The sequence below is a fragment of the Aspergillus fumigatus genome, chromosome 3 (genome assembly GCF_000002655.1).
Source record: "Aspergillus fumigatus Af293 chromosome 3, whole genome shotgun sequence".
In the NCBI taxonomy this organism is placed as follows: Eukaryota; Fungi; Ascomycota; class Eurotiomycetes; order Eurotiales; family Aspergillaceae; genus Aspergillus; species Aspergillus fumigatus.
The window spans coordinates 3208660-3227484 of record NC_007196.1 but is presented as its reverse complement, the minus strand read 5'-3'; the positions used below and the strand labels follow the sequence as shown (position 1 = coordinate 3227484).

Below are 18825 nucleotides of genomic sequence, written 5' to 3'. Positions count from 1 at the left end.
CTACGTGGGACTGATAAAGTCGGTTCATAACTTTCAGACAAAGAACCTCCGTGCCATGTAGACTGATCAACATTGTAGGACACCGGCGCAGCAGCACGCCAAGGCACTGGTCCTCTTCGATCACTTGAGTGAACCTTTAAGGATCTCTACTGAGGTTTCAGGGTCGTATACGGGACCAACGACGTAAATGGAGTTCATCCGGTGAGCAACCGCCGAAGCAGACCGACCGACCAATCGTTTGAATCGGAGACTGACTCCTTGCAAGAGTCAGAATACCGATTTCTCTCTCATTGGCAATGCCGAGGCGTGTTCGAACTGCGGATCCACGTCTAGTCTTGAACAGCTATCGTCGATCCTATCGTCGATGACAACTTCAAAAGCCTCCATACCCATGGACGAAGCAACCTGATCCAACCATTTGTCCACTGGGCTCATTTGTATACCAGGGAAACTCACGCCGTCGTCAAAATCGCGAAATCTGGAGATGATGTGGAAAGGTATGATCCTGGGTTCGTCGAAGAAGGATTCACTCGGCATTGACTCCGGAGCCGATATACGAGACGAAGATGACGAAGATGGGCCGTACCCAGCGGGAGTGCCAGGGACGGCGCACGGCGAGTAGTACTTGTTGTGCTGAGAAACAGTAAGATTGTGTAACAGAAGGTCTAGGATTTTGAAGCAATTTTTGGTGCCGCGCAGCACACCGCTTGAGAAACTTTGTGGCAGTGTAGAAGGAATCGGTCCTATGAGGGATAATTTACCGCGGGTGTTTCTATGACCCTGCACAGAGGCAACAAGACGTAGCTCAGATGCCAAACCATGTATCTTCTCTTTACACTGGTATAACCTCGAAATCAGCTGCTCTGTGTCCGAGGGCGATGCTGGCGGTGACGCATTGAGGTGCCGGTTGACCCGGTACATCATGCCGGGAATCTTGACAACTTCTATAAATAATCGGTCCGTTACGTCAATGATTGCCGAGATAGTTGCGTTCGCACGCGGATCGGCCATGTCTTGTTTTCGTATCTCGTCGATCAGGGATTGCCACTCCGGCTTCTCGAAGAAGCACGGTTTGCCCTCGATGAACGCAGCGGCAGTGAGAAAGCTGCGAAAGGAAAGATACAGGCAGCGATCGAACCCAGTGAGATGGGATTTTGCCCCGCGCATGGACATCAGCAGGGCAGCTCCAGCGGCATGCTGAGCCCAGGAGTCCTCTCTTGTCTGAGAGTATGCTTCGAACAGGCTGAGTAGAATGGATGTGCTAACGCTTTCCCTTGAGCGCATGATCTTGTCATGCTTGATCATGCCTCCTAAGGATACTAGAGCCTTTGAGTACATCTCTCGGCTAGAATTTTGCAGGGCGACGTCGTGATTCGAGCGTCCCATGAAAACGGAAGTGATGCAGAAAATAGCTGCATCCAGGGCCGGAGTAGTCCCCAGAACGTCCGATACATACACTGCCCACGGAACATGGACGCGATATTTGTTCAGACCGAAAAAGCGGGGAAATGCTGTGAGGACGAAGTCACGGAATACTGCAGGTTGTTGCCGAGTCATGGACTTCGCGACTAAAGACGGGAAAATCCGTTCGTCAATTGAATCAGGTGGACGTGCGAGACTCCCTTGTCTTCTTATCTCCTCGATCTCGTGCTCGTTGACTAGATCTGCAGCCTGCCCATATCTCTTCTTGATCACGGGCCCTTCGTCCATAAATTTGCGGACTTTTGCATAGCCAGGACACTGAACACCGTATTTACGGCATTGAGAGCATTCTGGCCGTAACCCATCACACTTAATGTTTCTGTTAGTTATCGAGTCGGTAGATGCGGATTCTAAGCTAATAGGAATTCAAACCTTGATGCGTCTCTTGATGCAAATTTGACACCCAGTGCTTCGTGGGACCCCAACCATGTTTGAGTATATGGCTGCTACATGCTCTCCTAAGGCTGATACGGTGTGTGCGTAGACGATCACGATCGATATGACTTCAACGATTTCGGATGGAGCATTGTGCAGGCAATAAATGGGGCCTTTTAGGATGAAGGAAAAATCACAGGATGTGAGTGATTGAGCGGTAGTTGCCAGGGAGTAATGGTCAAAGTGGAGAGAAAAGAGTTGCAAGAAACAGATATTCGAGTAGTTTCCGTTCTATATGCTCTTTCTGTCTGGAGTTATTGTCCTCTCTTGAGGATTGCTGGAATTTTCCCTTCTACTCGTTCCAGTTTCAAGCATGAAGCAAGGTGAAAGGATCCGTTACTCCATCGCACTCGGCATTCATCCTGAACTCTCCGATCCTGAGCAAGTCGAGCAAGTGAAGAACCGTTCTGCTGATCGTCAAAAGCAGTAAAGCCAGGGACGGCTTAGCTGGGGGGAAGGCAGCGAATGAAATGTCTTTTTGATCAAGATTGTCTCAAACGCGGTCCTTCTCCGAGTTGTTGCTAGCTTGTAGAAGTGGACCAACGGGAGCGCTCAGCAAGCTTAAAGCAAGCCGTAAGCCAATAATCTGAATGACTTCCCACAGCCTCCCAAGCAAGAGGCCCGTGGAACATTCCTCCGTATTAGTAAGATGTGTCTTGGCTCGCCGAATATTGTCGACTGATTCGCTGTAATCAGAGTCCAGGGGCAGAGGTAATGAAAGAATCAAGACCCGCGTTGTCTTCGACGATCCCCACTCTATTGAGTATCAATTCGACTATGCTAGGGTCCAATCATTGCATGAACAATTGGGCGTCTCGATTGGTTCCAAGATAGTTTATCAATACAGGAGGCAATCAGCGGAAGCGATAGAGTGGGAAGGAAGAAAAATCCAGGAGTGAGAAAGCAATGTAGTGGCGCAGTTAGTGGAGTTGAATCCTAGAAAGGATTCCGCTGGAGGAAAGTGTTTAAGTGTCAATGGGTCATGATGGAGCTCGGTAAAGGTAAGGTGGTCATATGCACATTCCGGCCTTTCCCCAATTAAGCCTCACCACGCGCGTGCCCACCAGTCTTGTCCCCTTCCTTAAGATGCAGGCATCATTGTCACAGTGGGGATGAATTCTCGCCGGATTTTGGACTTCAAACAATGGGACCTCTGTCTCAACCTGTCAAGCTATATGCAGTAACGTCGACCAGGACCCCCTACAACTACAGCGACAATGTCCTCGCTGGTGATTCTAGGTTCTGGTGCTCAAGAAGCAATGTGCTGTTTGCCGAAAGCGACTTTGCCAGCGGAAAGACGATCTACTACTTGACAACAAAGACATTTGTGGAAGTTGCATTCTGGACCCTGGCCTGCAACACTACCTTGAACGGCTCATTGCTTTGAGCTTCGTCGAGGTCTGGCGATGGTTCTTGCGGCTCGTCAATGACCTTTAAAGCAATGAAGTGCCAACCTGGCTTCGGTAGGCTGTCCATCGTCGCGAGAAGCTTAAGCGTTTGTTGAACGTTCCATATTCCCTCCCGCGGCCCGCGGTAACCTGCCAACCAATGTTTGATCCAGTTGCGTAGTCCCGGGTTCGTCGACCACCGGTAGGCTCCGACAACCGAGGGAAGCATGCCGTAGCTGTGTGTGAAGGATTCACCGAACCGCGTAGGCGGTATCCCTGCTGCAATCCGACATATGGTGAGTGCGGTCCGCTCCGCATCAGGAGGAACTATCCGTCCTGAATCTGGAAGGTATCGCGTACGCGCCCGCATGCACGTGCAGAGATACGCCACGTAATTGACGGCTGAAGTGCAAGGGTCTCTAGTATTGGGAAAAACGAGCGCAGATACACGGATCAAAGATGCATGATCAGAAGAAGATATAGTCAGATAAGCTCCGCTAATGTCATCATCCACGGGCACTTCGTCGATCGGTACGTCTGTCCGCCATTCATCCAGCTTGCAAAGGAGCTCGGAACTTTTGCTAGACCAGAAAGTGTCGAGCTCGGGCTCCTGACGTTTCTGGATCTCCAATGCTGTTACCTCTTCTACCAACAGCAACATCCTGTCCTGTAGTTGCGACGATTGCTTCAAAAGCAGATCTAGCCATTGTGACAATCTCGTGGGCATAGTTTCCGGCGAGGTAACTGAGTAGTCTTTGTTATATAAGCGCAGCAAAAGTGCCATTCTCGCAAAAGACCTGATCAACAGCATTCCTGCCAGAGTCTGCCTAAGCTGTTTGTATCCGGTATTAAGGCATAATGCAGCACCCTGCATGTGTGAGCGCCATGCAAGCAAGGCGCCTCGCTGAAGCTCAAAATTTGCAAGCAACATGGTTGTGGCGAACAGCGATAGAATTCTATCATAGTTCCACGATTGAACCGCAGTTTTCGCCGCGCTGCTCGAGGATAACTCGGCATTCAAGCCCTGAATGGCCTTCAGACTATGATGGAAGGCATGACGGCGTAGCTTGATCGAGCCTCTTGAATATGGCTCGAAACTCGACATTGTGAGGGCTGCTAGGGCCATAGCGGCGTTATAGACGTGGTGGGACATGGGTTGTGATTTGAGAATCTCTGGCAGGGGCAAGACTTTTAAAAGACCCAATAGATGACCGTTGGCAGAGTACTCATAATACATGTAATCCTCTGGGAATTCGAAAGCTCCAAGAAGGGAGAGAGAAGAATTGAACAGAATACGGCGGGGTGAGAGCCCGGTTCTTGCGGACATTGGCGAGTGTGGCGTCAAGTAGCCGTTGTGCATTACTTTGAATGAATCCGAGACTGTATCAAGGACATCGGGCCATGCAGGCACTGAATGCCGTTGGTCTGGTTTTATCTCAGAATATGTTTCAAGATCAGGATTGGTCGGAGTGTCCGGACCTCGTCGAAAATTTGTTTTTGTATTTTCCTGCTTCAGTTCCATGGGAGAACATGATTCTGTATACTCCGACGATGGGGGAGAAGGTGGTCCTCTTGGGCTGATCGGTTTCCGGCCAATGGAACTGGGCAATGTGCTGTTTACCTCGTCATCTTCCTCATCCTTAGGGGTGGATGACTGCCCTTTCTTCCCTGCAGGTTTGCCTGTCACCCTTGCAACGACGAGCTTCGTCTGGTCCTTGAAAGTAATCCTCTGAGCATATCCTTCACAAGGAAGGTTGATACGTCTGCACTGATATGGTCGTCAGCGGTGGAAATGGACAGGCGGAAAGCCAGCAATCCGAATGAGGTTCGCACAGTGTTACACCCCGGTTTCGTCTCATCGCACTTGAGTCTCCTGCGTCGGCACGTTAGGCAACCGGTTCGACCACGCGAGACGACATTGCGCTTTCTGACAGGTTTATCTTGCGAAGCGGCAAGGGGCATCGTAGCAACAATGACGAACGAGGTAGTAGAGAACAGATCGCCTTTGAACTCGGGAGTACAATCCTATTCCGATCGACGTCTTGTAGACAGAGGGAGACCTGCTTCTGTGACTTGAACTGGTGATGCAACGAGCTGACGCTTATACAAACTCAGACTCGTCTCTCTTGAGACATCGAAACCGTTCGAGCTATGTCAAACTATGTCAACTAAACGCCTAGTCGAGTCTATCGGAAGGACGGCAAACACCCTAGGCGCAAGGGATCGACAGACTAGCGAACGATCCACGCTGCAGCCACCAGATAGGCCCTCAGATGCCAGTGGCCACGCTAAGCAGGCTGGGATGAACACCGAAGGGAGGAATGTGACGAGTTCGAACTCTGTTACCGCTTTTCTTTTCTTTTTCCCCCCTTAAAAGGATAAGCAAGGCAAACACAGTGATCATCTGCTCCCTTATCTGCTCTTTATGTTCCATCAAGAATTTCGGTGGCATGAACATCTGTATGCAGGAGTCATGGCTCAAAATGTCTCTGCTTACTATGGTCCGCCAGAGGTAAAACACCGTGCCATACAAAATTCTTGTCTTACATTCTGACTTGCTTTCTTTCCTTTCTTTTCCCTGCTTTGGAGGAGTAGCATAACCTGCAGATGCCCAAGGGGCTTCTGTCTTGGATGTATCAACGCAAATGATACCTTATGATTGGCGAATGCCACTGAGATTCCCACTAAGCACAGCATCCGTGCCACACTGCTGCAAGTACAATGCTTTGAAAACATTTTCCCCTCCGAGAAGTTGACGAGGGTTTCCGGCCTCAAGCACCTGGCCGTCGCCTATTACGAGAACTTGGTCAAAATCGATAATGCTGTGTAACCTGTGTGATATGGCTATGACCGTACATTCACTGAAGCGGTCTCGAAGGACAGCCATGATGCGGTCTTCGCTTGATTTGTCCAAGCTAGCAGTACCCTCATCAATGATGAGAATTTTGTGTTTGCTCACCATAGCTCGTGCGAGGGTAATGAGCTGTCTCTCGCCTTGTGAGAAATTTCTTCCATTCAGTTCGACTGTGTCATCCAGCTTCCATTTCCTTGTACCTGCCACGTCATCCAGAATGGACTGCAGGTATCCCTCCGCATATTCTCCGTTGAAGTCTAGATTGAAACGTATTGTTCCATCAAGCAGTGTGGGATCTTGAGGGATAAAACTTATGCTCTGTCGTAGCTTTTCCACGGGAACCGCTTCAATGTCAACGCCATCAATGGATATGGATCCACGCGTCCTAGTCGTTAGCCGTAGCAGACTCAGTGCCAGGGAAGTCTTGCCGCTCCCTGTGCGGCCGACAATAGCTGTTCGTTGGCCGGCATTCGCTCTGTAGTTGACGCCCTTGAGAACCTCCTTCTCATCCAATGCATAGCTGGCTCCGAAGTTCTTAATGGATATCAATCCCCGTGTTGGCCAATGTTCTACTGCACAGGCATCAAGGTTAGGGGAAGAAACCTCTTGTGGAAGTTCCTGGATATAGTTTTCGATACGACGGTAACTGGCCATTTCCACTTCCAGAAGACTCGAGAGATAGACCAGATCTAGATGGTTAGTAATGTGACCACTAACAGCCGGTCAGAAAGAACCTACATAGTAGAGCCGTGCAGAGGCCGGTTGTGAGAGTCAAACTAAGACCAACAACAGGTGCACTTGAGTGCGGCCGTAAGACTGCTAATGTTGCCGCCGAACACGATATCAAAGCGACGAATATGTCCATCCGTACTGCCAGCCACCTCTGAAGGTCACTAACGGCATTCCATGCCTGGACGTGGTGCTCAAGTGCCGCGTTGAAGCGCTTCTGTAGCATTGCCTGGGCTCGAAATGCGTGTATTGTCTTAAGACCCGACGCAGTTTCCGCAATACTGTGATGCAGAGGCGTGAGGCTAGCGGCGTATAGGTGCTTCACAGCGGTAGCTGCAAAACTGTACTGGTAGCCAACGTAGATTGCAAATCCGCACAGCACGACAGAGGGCAGAAAGAAGAGTGGTATAAGCGACGTCACCGTGAGAATTCGGAGGCCAATTGCCAGCCATGTCTCCAAAACTGGACGGAAAGTCCTGAACAGAGTGTCGTCTAAGCTTGCGATATCAGACGAGAAACGATTGATTACCTCTCCCACTTGGGTACTCCAGATCCAGGTGTAAGTGGTGCCGAAGATTGCGGAAATCATTTCCATATGCTTGTCACGACTAGAGCGCCAAGCACCCGAGTATAGCAACAACAGCGAGACTGCCAGTATTGCTATTTGTGCTGAGCCGAGTCCTGCTCTTGCAGTCAGCATTTGCCGCCTGACGCGATCAGAAGGAGATGATATACCTGCATAAAATCCTAAGTAAAAACCATCCCTACCTTCCCCTTCATTTCTCACTGATATAGCACTCCACATCGAGAGCCATGCTGGTAGTCCAATCTCCAAGGCTTGAGCTCCTACAGTGGAAATCACTGCTAAGGTGACGAATGGCCGACTGCCAAATGATCGGATGTATTTGAAACCTGGAGGGGTTAATACCTGGAAATGGACAATACTGCTAGACTTACCATATCTCAAACTGCTCACGCGCTGAAAATCAGCACCTTCATTGGGGGCCTCCGCAGACACCGGGCTCATCTCATCTCTGCCACCGGTGCTTTCAGGGGTTGCAGACACTACTTCAGGAATTTCTGGTGTATCATGGAACAAATGACCGACGTAATCCTTGTCGGGCACGTCTTGTGTGCTTTCGGTGCTGAGATTCTTCTTTATTTGCGCGATTCTGCCATTCTCCATCTGAATGACTAGATCAGCCATCTGGAGTATTCTCTGACTATTCGTAACCATTATCATTGTGCGATTCTGCTGCTCCGACCTGGAGATGCATTTCGTCACCACCCACTCGAAGGTGCTTGGATCTAATCCCGAGAGGATATCATCCAATATGACGACATTTGCGTTCGTGTACATTGCTCGGGCAAGGGACACCCGCTGACGTTGACCCCCAGAGAGACTGCGGCCACCTTCACCTACCTCTTTAAGGTCGCCGTCCTTGAAAGCTGCAAGATCTTTCTCTAGCGCGCAATCTCTAATGACCCGCTCGTAGCGTTTTTGATCATATGCAGTCCCGAATACAATGTTGTCCTTGATACTGCCTCGGAACAGCCAAGCTTCTTGAGATGCGTAGGCAATCGGCTCGAATTGTGCTTTGCTGAGCCCTATGATGCCTTGGTTTGCAGAAACACCAAGCAGCAATGAGTGTAATAACGAAGTTTTTCCTGACCTAGTTTGCAGATGTTAGCAATCCTTTCGGAATGCAGCGACAGGGAGATAGGGAAGGCTGCACCCAGTATCACCCGTTATCACATTGAGTCCGCCCCTGGCAAACTTGACATCAAGCCTGACTTGAGTGTGACTGAACTCCCCGAGGACCTGCGCTGTAGAGGATGAGGGAACTCGCTGGTCTAATCTTTGTGCCTGCATTGTATGCTGGGTTTTGTCTGTGACCACCGGGGAAGTCTTTCGGTCCATAAAGTCGCTTAGTCGTTGCAAGCTCACCATCGCTTGCGCGTATTGCCCAACACCAAGTACACTTAATGTAAGCATACTCTTGATTATGTTGAACACAGCGACAAGTGTAAAGACAATATCCGGCGCTAAAGGCTTTTCCCCTGCGGATATGAAAAGGCATAGACTGAAAACCATTGCCAGAAAGGAGCATGAAGAGGAAAGGCTTTCTGAGAGAATGATGACACGCATCTTCAGCCAGATAGCGTCTAACTCTTGCTTCCTCTCATCCAAAATCCTTCTTATAAAAGTCTGTGCGTTTCCAAGTATCTTGATCATTAGTAGAGCCCGTATGCTTTCACTTGTTCGTGTTATCCGCTTATCGGTTGCCTGAACGATCGCTGACTGCGATTTGGTTTGTTCTGATATTATGAATCGGGAAATAGGATATCTAGTGACAAGAAGAAATAGCAGGCTGGGGATATAGTACCATCCCATAGCCCTGTATAAGAGAATGGAGGCCGTGACGAATTCGACGGGGATCATGAATGCCGTCATCGCGGTGTATCGAAGTGTACCCAACCTGTCAATATCGACTGATATAATGCTCTGTAATTGCCCAATATTAATGTCTGCATCTGCCTCGAGAATCATCATTTTCCGATATACAGCGGCGACAATAAGAGCCTTCCAGTCTCCTATTGTATGGGTAGCAAAATACTCAAAGGTTTGCATGCATAGACCACGAATAATCGGCGATACTGCAAATAATGTGACGGAGAACCAGGGTTGGAGCCTGGCTACAGATGGACTTTGAAGGGAAAGTAGAAGCTGATGCAGGCCGATTGTCCCCACAAGCTCGAAGAAGCCACACAGGCCTGAAAATAGAGCCATCGTAGCTAACCTCATTCGAAACAACTTCCAGAGAATAGACTTGAAAGGCAAAGATTCCGAGTCACAACTTGCATAGGCTTGTTGCCAAGTCTCTACCGAGGCCTCGTTTTTCTGAGGATAGAGATCTTCCTTGTTGATGGAGCCGTTCCGTTCGTAGCCGACTCTCACCAGTGGACTGACCCAAGTATAAAGCCACCATCTGGCGAGAGGCGAACATGTATCTCGAGGGTGATATGCACCCTTAACCGATGTGTTCAAGGTTGGAGAGAGAACAGGAACAAGAACCGAGCATGTGGAGCTCGCCACTAGCTGGACTATATCCAACGAGGAGAGTCCTGAACCTGTCTGGCCTTGAAGCCATATCATTGGGTATAACCGCCGGGGTACATCTACTGTGAGATAGATGGATAGACTGAGAAACGTTGCATTTTTAAGGAAAAGGAGTCGACAAGGCGTTGGCGTCAAGTAGAGAGCTTGGAATAGTGATACGATTACCTGAAGAGTTAATGAAGTTCTTACTCATTTAGAACTTGCCAGAAATTTACCCAGAGCGAGGCTGTAATAATCCTTGACTTTTTATCGAAGCCCACAGTCCACAGAGAGGCAAAGGAAGAGGTCGCACAAGTCACAGCCGAAAGAAATCCTAGAAGTCCCCAGAGAATCTGTGTTGGACTCAATGCCAATGGACTGGCCAGTGTTCGTCGACATAAGAAGTGTAAAATGTTGGCAACGTAAATGAGCATGCACAGCCCAGCTAGAAGTAGCATGCTAGACTCAACTGAAGGAGAGTGAATCGGCATTGTTTTAGTATAAGAGTATGTTCCGAAGAAAGTGTATGAAGTGTATGAAGAGCAATGACTAGCTGGGCTTTCACTCTTATGACCAAGAGCGAGACATTGACAACTGCTCACAACAAAGAAGAAGAATTCTTGATGAAGCGCCTATCTCTTCCTGAACGAAAACATGTTTATAAAGCAGTAAACACACCGTCACTCCTAGATGATTCCCCTTGATCTTTACCTTTCGGCTCAACACAAGACGTGGCCGGGTACATAGCACAGCCAAGAGCAGGGCACGCATACAGGTATACCCAGCCTTGCTATACAAATTGCCCAATTGAGTAAATTCAGAGTCTGCCATGTGTAGATCCCATCAAGCAGGAGACGCCCAGGTGGGCAAAAAGACACAGCTCCAGATTAAACTTTTCTGCCATAGGGCCCAATGAATTGATGCAAAGTTCCCAGACTGCTTCGCATCGTACGACAACACCAACAATTCGTCAGTCACCCACTAAAAGGGCTTAGTCTCAGAGATATTGGAGGCGTGGAAAGAAGGGTCGTCTCGGTTCTTGATGAGGCGGTCGTTCTCAGTTACCCGATTTGGAATGTCCACCGCTAGCGCCAACACCGGACTGAACGTGACACAAACATATCCCAGCAAGATACAGGATGACAAGAAAGATCCTGATATATGATCTTGACCCCTGGGATTCTTTTAATTTGAGCAATATGTCTTCGTTTTGACTGGTTTGGTGGCTGCTCTTCTCCTCTTTCAACTTGACCTCCGGAAAAGTCACCATGAGACGCTGGCTCGGGGAGTGGTCACTTGCTGGTTTTTTGGCACTTGCAAAGGGAGCAGTAGCAGAGTCAGAGGGCTCTCAAACTCTACTCTCCTGCAATTATGGAGATGGGTCGTTTACGACGTTCAGAAGCCCTGCATATCCTTCCCATTCCATCCGTATCAAAGAGCAGAATGACGAAGTCTGCGACGCAGGGTCAAGGCAATACACTGGATGGCTTGAATTTCACGGAAAACATATATTCTTTTGTGAGTTCTAAGGCGAGTAGTTAGGTACTGTTGCTGACCATGTGATGGAAGGGTACTTTGACAGCTTGAATGATCCCTTGAGTGATCCGCTCACATTGTGGTTGACGGGCGGACCTGGCGTAAGCAGCTTGGTTGGTGAGGATTCTCCTCTGTTTGCAAAGAATTAGTTCTGTGCGACTAACTAGAGATCAGGCTTAATGCTGGAATTAAGTCCCTGTCGCATCAAGACTGGAGGCAATCTCACAGAGAGAAACCCTTATTCTTGGACAAGAAACTCATCGATGATATTTGTCGACCAGCCGGTGGGAACAGGGCTTTCATATGTGGATTCTTGCCAGGATATCCCAACAACTTCCGAGATTGCTGCGGAAGATATGTATATCTTTCTGCAAATCTTCATGACGGAAGTCTTTCCTGAACGCCGACATACTCCCTTTCACATAGCAGGCGAGAGTTATGCTGTATGTCCCCTTTCTCTTTAGAATTAGTGGGTTCTTTGCTCTAACAGTAGCTTCAAGGGGCATTATATTCCTACCTTATCACGAGAGATACTTCGGCAGAACCAGGTCTCAGAAACGTCAGAGATTCCACTTCGATCGATCTTGATCGGGAATGGCTATGTTTCGCCCCTCGACACTCTTTATGGATATTACGAGACGCTCTGCACGACAAAGCCCGGCGTTGACGAGCCCGTTTTCAACCAGACCCGCTGCCAAGTCATCTCAGAAAAACTACCTAGATGTATCAGCATTTATGAGGTGTGTTATCGATATCCAGACGAGCTTTTATGCAAAGCTGCGAGTGAAGTTTGTGGCGTCATAAAGGAACTGTACCACAACGAGTCACATGCAGGGGGCCGTGATCCTTTTGATAGTAAGGCTTAGACTTAGATGCTTTACAATCGACAATGTGCTGATCTTGCCAGTCACTCGAATCTGTGAGGTGGACCACCTGTGTTTCTCACAAACTCTCGAGATTCAGAAGTATATAAATAAACCTGGCACTTGGGCTGCTCTTGGTGTTCCGGAAGCCGTCCGGAATTTTTCCATTGAATCCACCGAAGTTGCTTCCGCGTTCGAGACTACTACTGATCTGTACAGCAACGTTATGAAAGATATCAAATACACATTGGAACATGGAGTGGACGTTTTGATATACAATGGGAACTTGGACCTTGCATGCAACACCGCGGGTAACTTAAGGTGGGCGGAGGCTTTACGTTGGAATGGACAGGCACCGTTCACTTCAGAAAAACTGAAACCTTGGTACTCGAATGTAAGGGGTAGCAGAGTCAAGGCCGGGAGTTTCAAGGAAGTCTTCGCCTCAATCCCAAATGGGGTCTCTGGCAAACAGCGCTTCGCGTTTGTCACGGTAGATAAATCTGGACATATGGTGAGTGCAAGTGTGATAGCAGCTGAGTACGGAAGCTAACACCGCGCAGGTTCCATTAGATCAGCCTGAAGTGGCACTTGATCTTTATCAAAGGTGGTTGTTTCAAAAATCTTTTTGATCAGAAACCTTCAACTGATTGCCTTGACACTTTCGTTCGATACAAGGGGAATCTACACCCCGCCAGGCTTGCTCTCGACTGTTAAGAGTCATTCCGTGAATAGTTCAATAGTCCATCTTCAAAGTGGCATTCAATTGGCGGATTGATAGATCACCAAAGCATGAATGCTTTCAAAAGTGACTGGTCCACTGACCGCGTGGAACTTTCGAAATGTGACCAGCAAGTAAGGGGCGCTCTTGGTAGTCTGATGTGGCTTGCAAATCGCCCAAAAAGAAAGATGCGCGAGGATCGTTTTGGTATAATCCATGCACTGGAATGGGCAATGAATTACCAATGTAATCAAATGAGATCTGGAGAACTTGTGACGATTGCTTGAGAGCAATCACAGGGGAAAAATGATCACTTGTCCTACGGCTCCTATCCGGGCCTGTCGGATACCAGCAGAACCTAAAGATTACAAGGGATACTGTCGCTCAATCAGCACAGATTATTGAAGCAATCAATAACTTTAATACAGTCTGTGGCATTTGGCTCCTAAAGGGTAAAGGGTGTTGAGCGTGGTTAAGCTCATACTCCAGTTCCTTGCATCCCTGAAACTTAATCATTCCAGAAGAATGTCATACATGAAACCTAAGTTGAATAATCTACTCTCCACAATTATCTAGAGCAAACCAAAAATATCATGCGCGTCAGATCCTCCTTGCTTGAACAAAGTCTGACCAACCAGCTCTTCTGTGGTGTTACTCAGGCATCGGGTGAAGGCCTGGCCTCGGTCGTCCATCGCCTTTGCCGTCAACTCATGGCTGGATATCCTCCTATTATATGCTTCTCTTGATCTTTGTCGGTTTGCTATGTTCTCTCCTAAGCCATCAAACCCAGTCAATTTCCCTTGTGATGGCCCCTCCGCTTGAAAGGCTGTTTCGTCTTCTCGACATTTCGTACTGAAGCCGACGACGCGAACGCAGTCAGCGGCTGGATGTCTTCCTCAGCATTGATATGGAGTCTAAGAAGGAGTCAGTGGATATCACCGTCTGTCAGTCATCCAAAGAATCGACAAATGATGAAAGAACCGAAGTGCCTGGACCACAGATCCATACGCACGAGACGCAGCTTGAGATAGTTGAAGATGCGGATGACGACGTGTACGCCCTGTGTTTCCCTCTATTAGTATTCACACCTTACAAGTTATTTCAATCAATCAATATTGACCTGAGAAGCGTCTCTCCAGAGGTACGAGCGAGTGTTCCTGCAGACGATGAGGACATCCCAGTCAATACCTTCCGCGCCTGGTTCCTGGGGATAGTCGGAACTGTGGTCCTTACGGCGTTGAACCAGTTCTTTCAACTTCATTCTCCACCACGTGAGTGTCTTGGTCAGGGTTACCAGCAGCAGGAGGGCTAATTTGGATTGTAGTATTCCTTTCAGCATACCTAGCCATTCTAGTGACATTCCCCTGCGGAAGGTTGATGGAAGCTGTTTTGCCTGAAAGAAAATGGAAAATACTGAGATGGACATTTACGCTCAACCCAGGACGCTTCAATCAAAAGGAGCACTGTATAGTGGCCATAATGGCGTCCCTGGTGACAGCCTTTGACAACGGGTCTCTCGCAACAGATGTCTACGTCGCTTTTGAGAAGTTCCTTCATGTTCCTATTTCCCTCGGATATAGGTTCATGTTTCTTCTCACCACACAGGCTTTGAGCTTTGGCATCGCAGGATTATTTCACAAATTCCTCGTTGAGCCAGAAGCCTGCGTCTGGCCGGGGGTGCTCCCGACCTGCTCCATGTTGTATACAATGCACCAACGGAACAAACAGAACGAAGAAACTAATGGATGGAAAATTAGTCGCATGAAGCTTTTTGCTGTGGTTATCCTTTGTGGGACACTGTATCAATTTCTTCCGGGGTTCTTATTCACAGGCCTCACAACATTCGCCTGGATAACTTGGATTTTTCCCAACAATGTCACTATCAACCAGGTCTTTGGAGCCATTTCAGGAATGGATCTTCTCCCCATGACCTTGGACTGGAATCAGATCACTGGCTATCTAGGATCACCTCTCCTTGTGCCTACATGGGCACTGACGAACGTGTTTTGCGGAAGTATCTTTTTCCTTTGGGTCGTGTCTCCGGCATTACACTGGAGCAATGTTTGGGAGGGAATGTACATGCCGTTTTCTTCATCGAAGACGTTCGATAATACAGGTAGAGTAATTCTTGATACGTCTCTTAGGAGTTATCTAACACATTCAAGGCAAGCCATACAACACCAGTCGAGTGATGAACTCAGATTATTCACTAAATCAGACTGCCTATCATGATTATTCTCCAGTGTTTCTGTCAACAACGTCTGTTCTTTCATATGGATTGGGATTTGCCGCTGTGGCTTCAATCATAGTTCATACCGCTCTCTACCACCATCGTGAGATCTGGTACGGACTTCTTGCCAGTATTGGAAAGTCGTCTGGTGAAGAGAAGCCAGATATTCACGCAAGGGTAAGCACCACGACCCCAGTGGGAAATACACACTAATCAAAGCAGTTGATGAAGAAGTATAAACAAGTCCCGACGTGGTGGTATGGCTGTACCTTTCTAGGCATATTCAGCATCAGTATCGCTTTTCTCTATGCCTACGATACTGGTCTTCCCTGGCATGGTCTGATCCTGGCCATAACGCTTCACGTGATACTCTTGTTGCCAACAGGTATCATGATGGCCTACTGCAATATCAAGTTGTCGACTGCCGTGATATCGGCCCTCGTAGCGGGGTATATCTGGCCAGGAAAGATGATGAACAATGTGGTCTTCAAGATCTTTACTCTTGTTTCATCAGCCCAAGGACTCGGATATATCTCGGTCATGAAGCTTGCCCACTACATGGTGAGCCTTCCTTTCAAGCCGGAAGAACAAGGCTTCCTCTAACAGATCCAGAAAATTCCTCCTCGGGTCACTTTCGCCGCACAGTGCACGGGCATCATCGTTTCGTGGCTGACACAGACCGCAGTCAACATCTGGGCGATGGGCAACGTCAAAGACATCTGCACCTCGAAAGCAAGCAACAACGTAAGTTTTGGAAACTCTTGAGTATGGGACATTTAAACTGAGGCATAGCAGTTCCTCTGTCCACTCGCTGCAGGCTACGCCACAAATGCCACCTTCTGGGGCCTCATAGGGCCGAAAAGACTCTTCTCGGAGGGGTCAATGTACCGACCTATGCTGTGGTTCTTCTTCATCGGTGCCGCATCCCCATTAGTACTGTACCTTCTGGACAGACGCTTCCCCCGAGCAATGCTGAGAAAGGTACCTACAGACCGCACCACATACAATGTCTATGTTACTGAGTGCAACTAGATCCATCTACCCGCAATCTTCGCATCCACCGCATCGATACCACCAGCCACCGCGGCGAACTACATGGCCTGGGGTATTGTGGGGCTCTACTTCAATGGCCATCTCAAGCACAGGTACCGACCGTGGTGGATGAAGTATAATTACATTCTATCGGCTGGACTCGATGCGGCGCTGGCAGTCGGCAACTTTCTCATCTTCTTCTGCTTGGCGTACCCTGGGATTGAGCTCAAGTGGTTCGGGAACGACATCGCGGCGCGAACCGCAGATGGGCTGGGCGTGCCGTTGCGAACGGTGGAGCGCGGACAAACCTTTGGGCCGCGGAGTTGGAATTGAGGCGTGAATAGTGTCAGATCATGTTTGCTTATTAGAGTACTTTTGCAGATGACTCGTTAACGGATCCCTTAGGTACTTTTGCTGTCCTGCCGAAACATTTATGATGTCAGTGTGTGTGGAGATGGCAGAGCCTACCGACCCCACTTCGCCTGGGGTAATAATCACCTGGAATCCTGGATACCTGTCTATGCCATAGGAGATCCAGCTAATAAATCAATGATGGCATTGTGCAGATTATAGAGCACATCATGCTCAAGATCAGAATCATTCGATTAGGATGAAATGCGCGATTCTCTCCATTATCCAGAGGACAACGGTGGTGTGACATGGCATGATCTTCTCTAGTCCCAGAGTACACCGTAACTTGCATGCAGTAGCTGTACGGAGGAAACTACTCAGAGTATACTCTAGTCTACGGAGATCGAAATAGCAATAAACTGAGCAACAACTCAAGCATTGATGTCTTCTATCAGCAGCCAATAATCCTCTTGACGTAGATAGTAGGAATATCAGTTGATGGTTCAATGTTCACAAGACCCCAAACAGGCCAAACCCAGCTCCCTTGCCCAACCGCCAAGGAAGCTAAATCCGAAGCCAGACTCAAAAAGTCGCAAACTAGTCAACGCCAGAACTTTCCTAGGGCCAGTCAGCTCGCCCTTTCCGCCCGTGGCATGTCTACCAGGATTTGTTGTTCGGAGCCGGGGGCTGAATGGCTGTGCTCTGGGCCCCTGGTGGAATGTGAAGGTACTGACTGTGTTTACGGAGTACGCACTATTCCGTACTGGAACCCGTGGTATTCAGTTGCACAGCCTATGATCGTGGATCATAGGATCATATCCTACTGAGAAGAACCGACAGAAATAGAATCGGTAGACGACTTAGGCGACCAGCAGCAAAGTAACATACTTGGGATGTTTCATTTCACCTTGCAGATTTGCAGTTGCATTTGGCGATTGCCGTAGATAATTGCAGATCGATAGAGACTACTGTCGAGAAAGTGATCGGATGGGCCCGTGTTGTCGCAATCCTGCAAATCACTGCAAATGGTCTGATTAAGGTGCACGCCAACTTTAAAGGCTGGATGGAGCGAAACCCGAACCCCGCCATGGGTGAGTGAGGTGACGGACGGCGATCAGAAGACAAGACGCGATTGTCGAGTGGATGATAAAGAGCTCGTTCGCGCTTGACTGCGGCTTGATCAAATACCAAAGGTTTAAGTCGTCTTTCTTTTTCCTCTCTTTGTTTCATTTCATTCCGTATCTTTTGTCATCTCATCGTCCCCATCTGCGGTCGGTCCCATTCTCAATCCATCCATCATCGCCAGCTACTGTACTCCCCCGTCCCCATTTCTACGGTACACAAGCGGCCAATCCGTTGTTCCCAGCCGAAAGCGCAGCCCCATTGACGAGTCTGGAACGGACCATGGGACTGTCGTCAAGCGACGGAGATATGAACAGTAAAAATCATCATATGGTCATCGTGCTTGGTATAGGCTTGGGAGTCGTCTCATTGATCATCATGTGTCTGCTGTGAGTCCTTTCCCATCACTATCTACCGAGCTGCGCTACGCAAGTAAGGTAGCTAATCTGACAGATTGACCATCTTCATCAACCGTCGCGAGCGAACACCCACCTTCAAGAAAAACAGAAAAGACCACAGCGATAAGTTGCGCAGATTGGACGCGGTCTCGCCGATCCGAACGCTGGAAGAATGGTGGTCCAGATCGAAAGGTCCTCTTTTGCCCTCCGAAGGGGCGGATGGGCAGTTTATCTGGTACGTGGGACCTTTTCCCATCGCATGCAGCTTAAGCGATCACGAATGCGCGTCACCGGCTAACATCAACTTTTCATCAGCGCCGTCTGTCTTGAATCTGTCCTACGCTCCCAGGAAATCCGAGAACTCAAATGTCTGCATGTCTTCCACAGGGAATGTCTGGATAAGTGGTATCTGCAGGACCACTTCAACTGTCCGCTCTGTCATCGCGCATATTATGTTCAGGAGTCGCGGCCCAGCCACGACTTTGTATGGATGGTATGATGGGGTCGCGTCTGCTTTGACGGTCGGCCGCTGTGGATTTCTGCTTCTTGTTCCTGCACGGAACTCGCGCTGGACGCGTAATGCTTAC

The 18825-nt window shown here is 48.7% G+C and overlaps 6 protein-coding genes across 6 annotated transcripts; 3 read left to right on the top strand and 3 right to left on the bottom strand.

Moving 5' to 3' along the window:
- Positions 1-267: 267 nt before the first annotated feature.
- On the bottom strand, positions 268-1710 carry AFUA_3G12240 (uncharacterized protein; the record flags this gene model as incomplete). Its single annotated transcript, XM_749304.1, has 1 exon — positions 268-1710. The coding sequence occupies one exon, from the start codon at positions 1708-1710 to the stop codon at positions 268-270; it is 1443 nt and encodes a 480-aa protein (XP_754397.1).
- A 1512-nt stretch (positions 1711-3222) lies between these two features.
- AFUA_3G12230 (uncharacterized protein) lies at positions 3223-4665 on the bottom strand (the record flags this gene model as incomplete). Its single annotated transcript, XM_749305.1, has 1 exon — positions 3223-4665. One exon carries the CDS (start codon positions 4663-4665, stop codon positions 3223-3225), a length of 1443 nt encoding a protein of 480 aa, XP_754398.1.
- Positions 4666-5947: 1282 nt separating this feature from the next.
- On the bottom strand, positions 5948-10479 carry AFUA_3G12220 (putative ABC transporter; the record flags this gene model as incomplete). Its single annotated transcript, XM_749306.2, has 4 exons — positions 5948-6848; positions 6898-8561; positions 8625-10091; positions 10199-10479. 4 exons carry the CDS (start codon positions 10477-10479, stop codon positions 5959-5961), a joined length of 4302 nt encoding a protein of 1433 aa, XP_754399.1. The 3' UTR covers positions 5948-5958.
- Positions 10480-10614: 135 nt separating this feature from the next.
- On the top strand, positions 10615-13463 carry cp7 (uncharacterized protein). The gene is made up of 6 exons (XM_077804439.1): positions 10615-11506; positions 11558-11641; positions 11699-11967; positions 12025-12379; positions 12432-12898; positions 12948-13463. The coding sequence occupies exons 1-6, from the start codon at positions 11257-11259 to the stop codon at positions 13014-13016; spliced, it is 1494 nt and encodes a 497-aa protein (XP_077660590.1). The 5' UTR covers positions 10615-11256; the 3' UTR covers positions 13017-13463.
- A 225-nt stretch (positions 13464-13688) lies between these two features.
- On the top strand, positions 13689-17195 carry optC (uncharacterized protein). Its single transcript, XM_077804438.1, has 8 exons — positions 13689-14158; positions 14234-14376; positions 14430-15221; positions 15271-15512; positions 15558-15896; positions 15948-16079; positions 16131-16316; positions 16368-17195. Exons 1-8 carry the CDS (start codon positions 14013-14015, stop codon positions 16698-16700), a joined length of 2313 nt encoding a protein of 770 aa, XP_077660589.1. The 5' UTR covers positions 13689-14012; the 3' UTR covers positions 16701-17195.
- Positions 17196-18122: 927 nt separating this feature from the next.
- On the top strand, positions 18123-18737 carry AFUA_3G12190 (putative RING finger domain protein; the record flags this gene model as incomplete). The annotated part of the gene is made up of 3 exons (XM_749309.1): positions 18123-18229; positions 18294-18473; positions 18554-18737. The coding sequence occupies 3 exons, from the start codon at positions 18123-18125 to the stop codon at positions 18735-18737; spliced, it is 471 nt and encodes a 156-aa protein (XP_754402.1).
- Between the last annotated feature and the right edge of the window lie 88 nt (positions 18738-18825).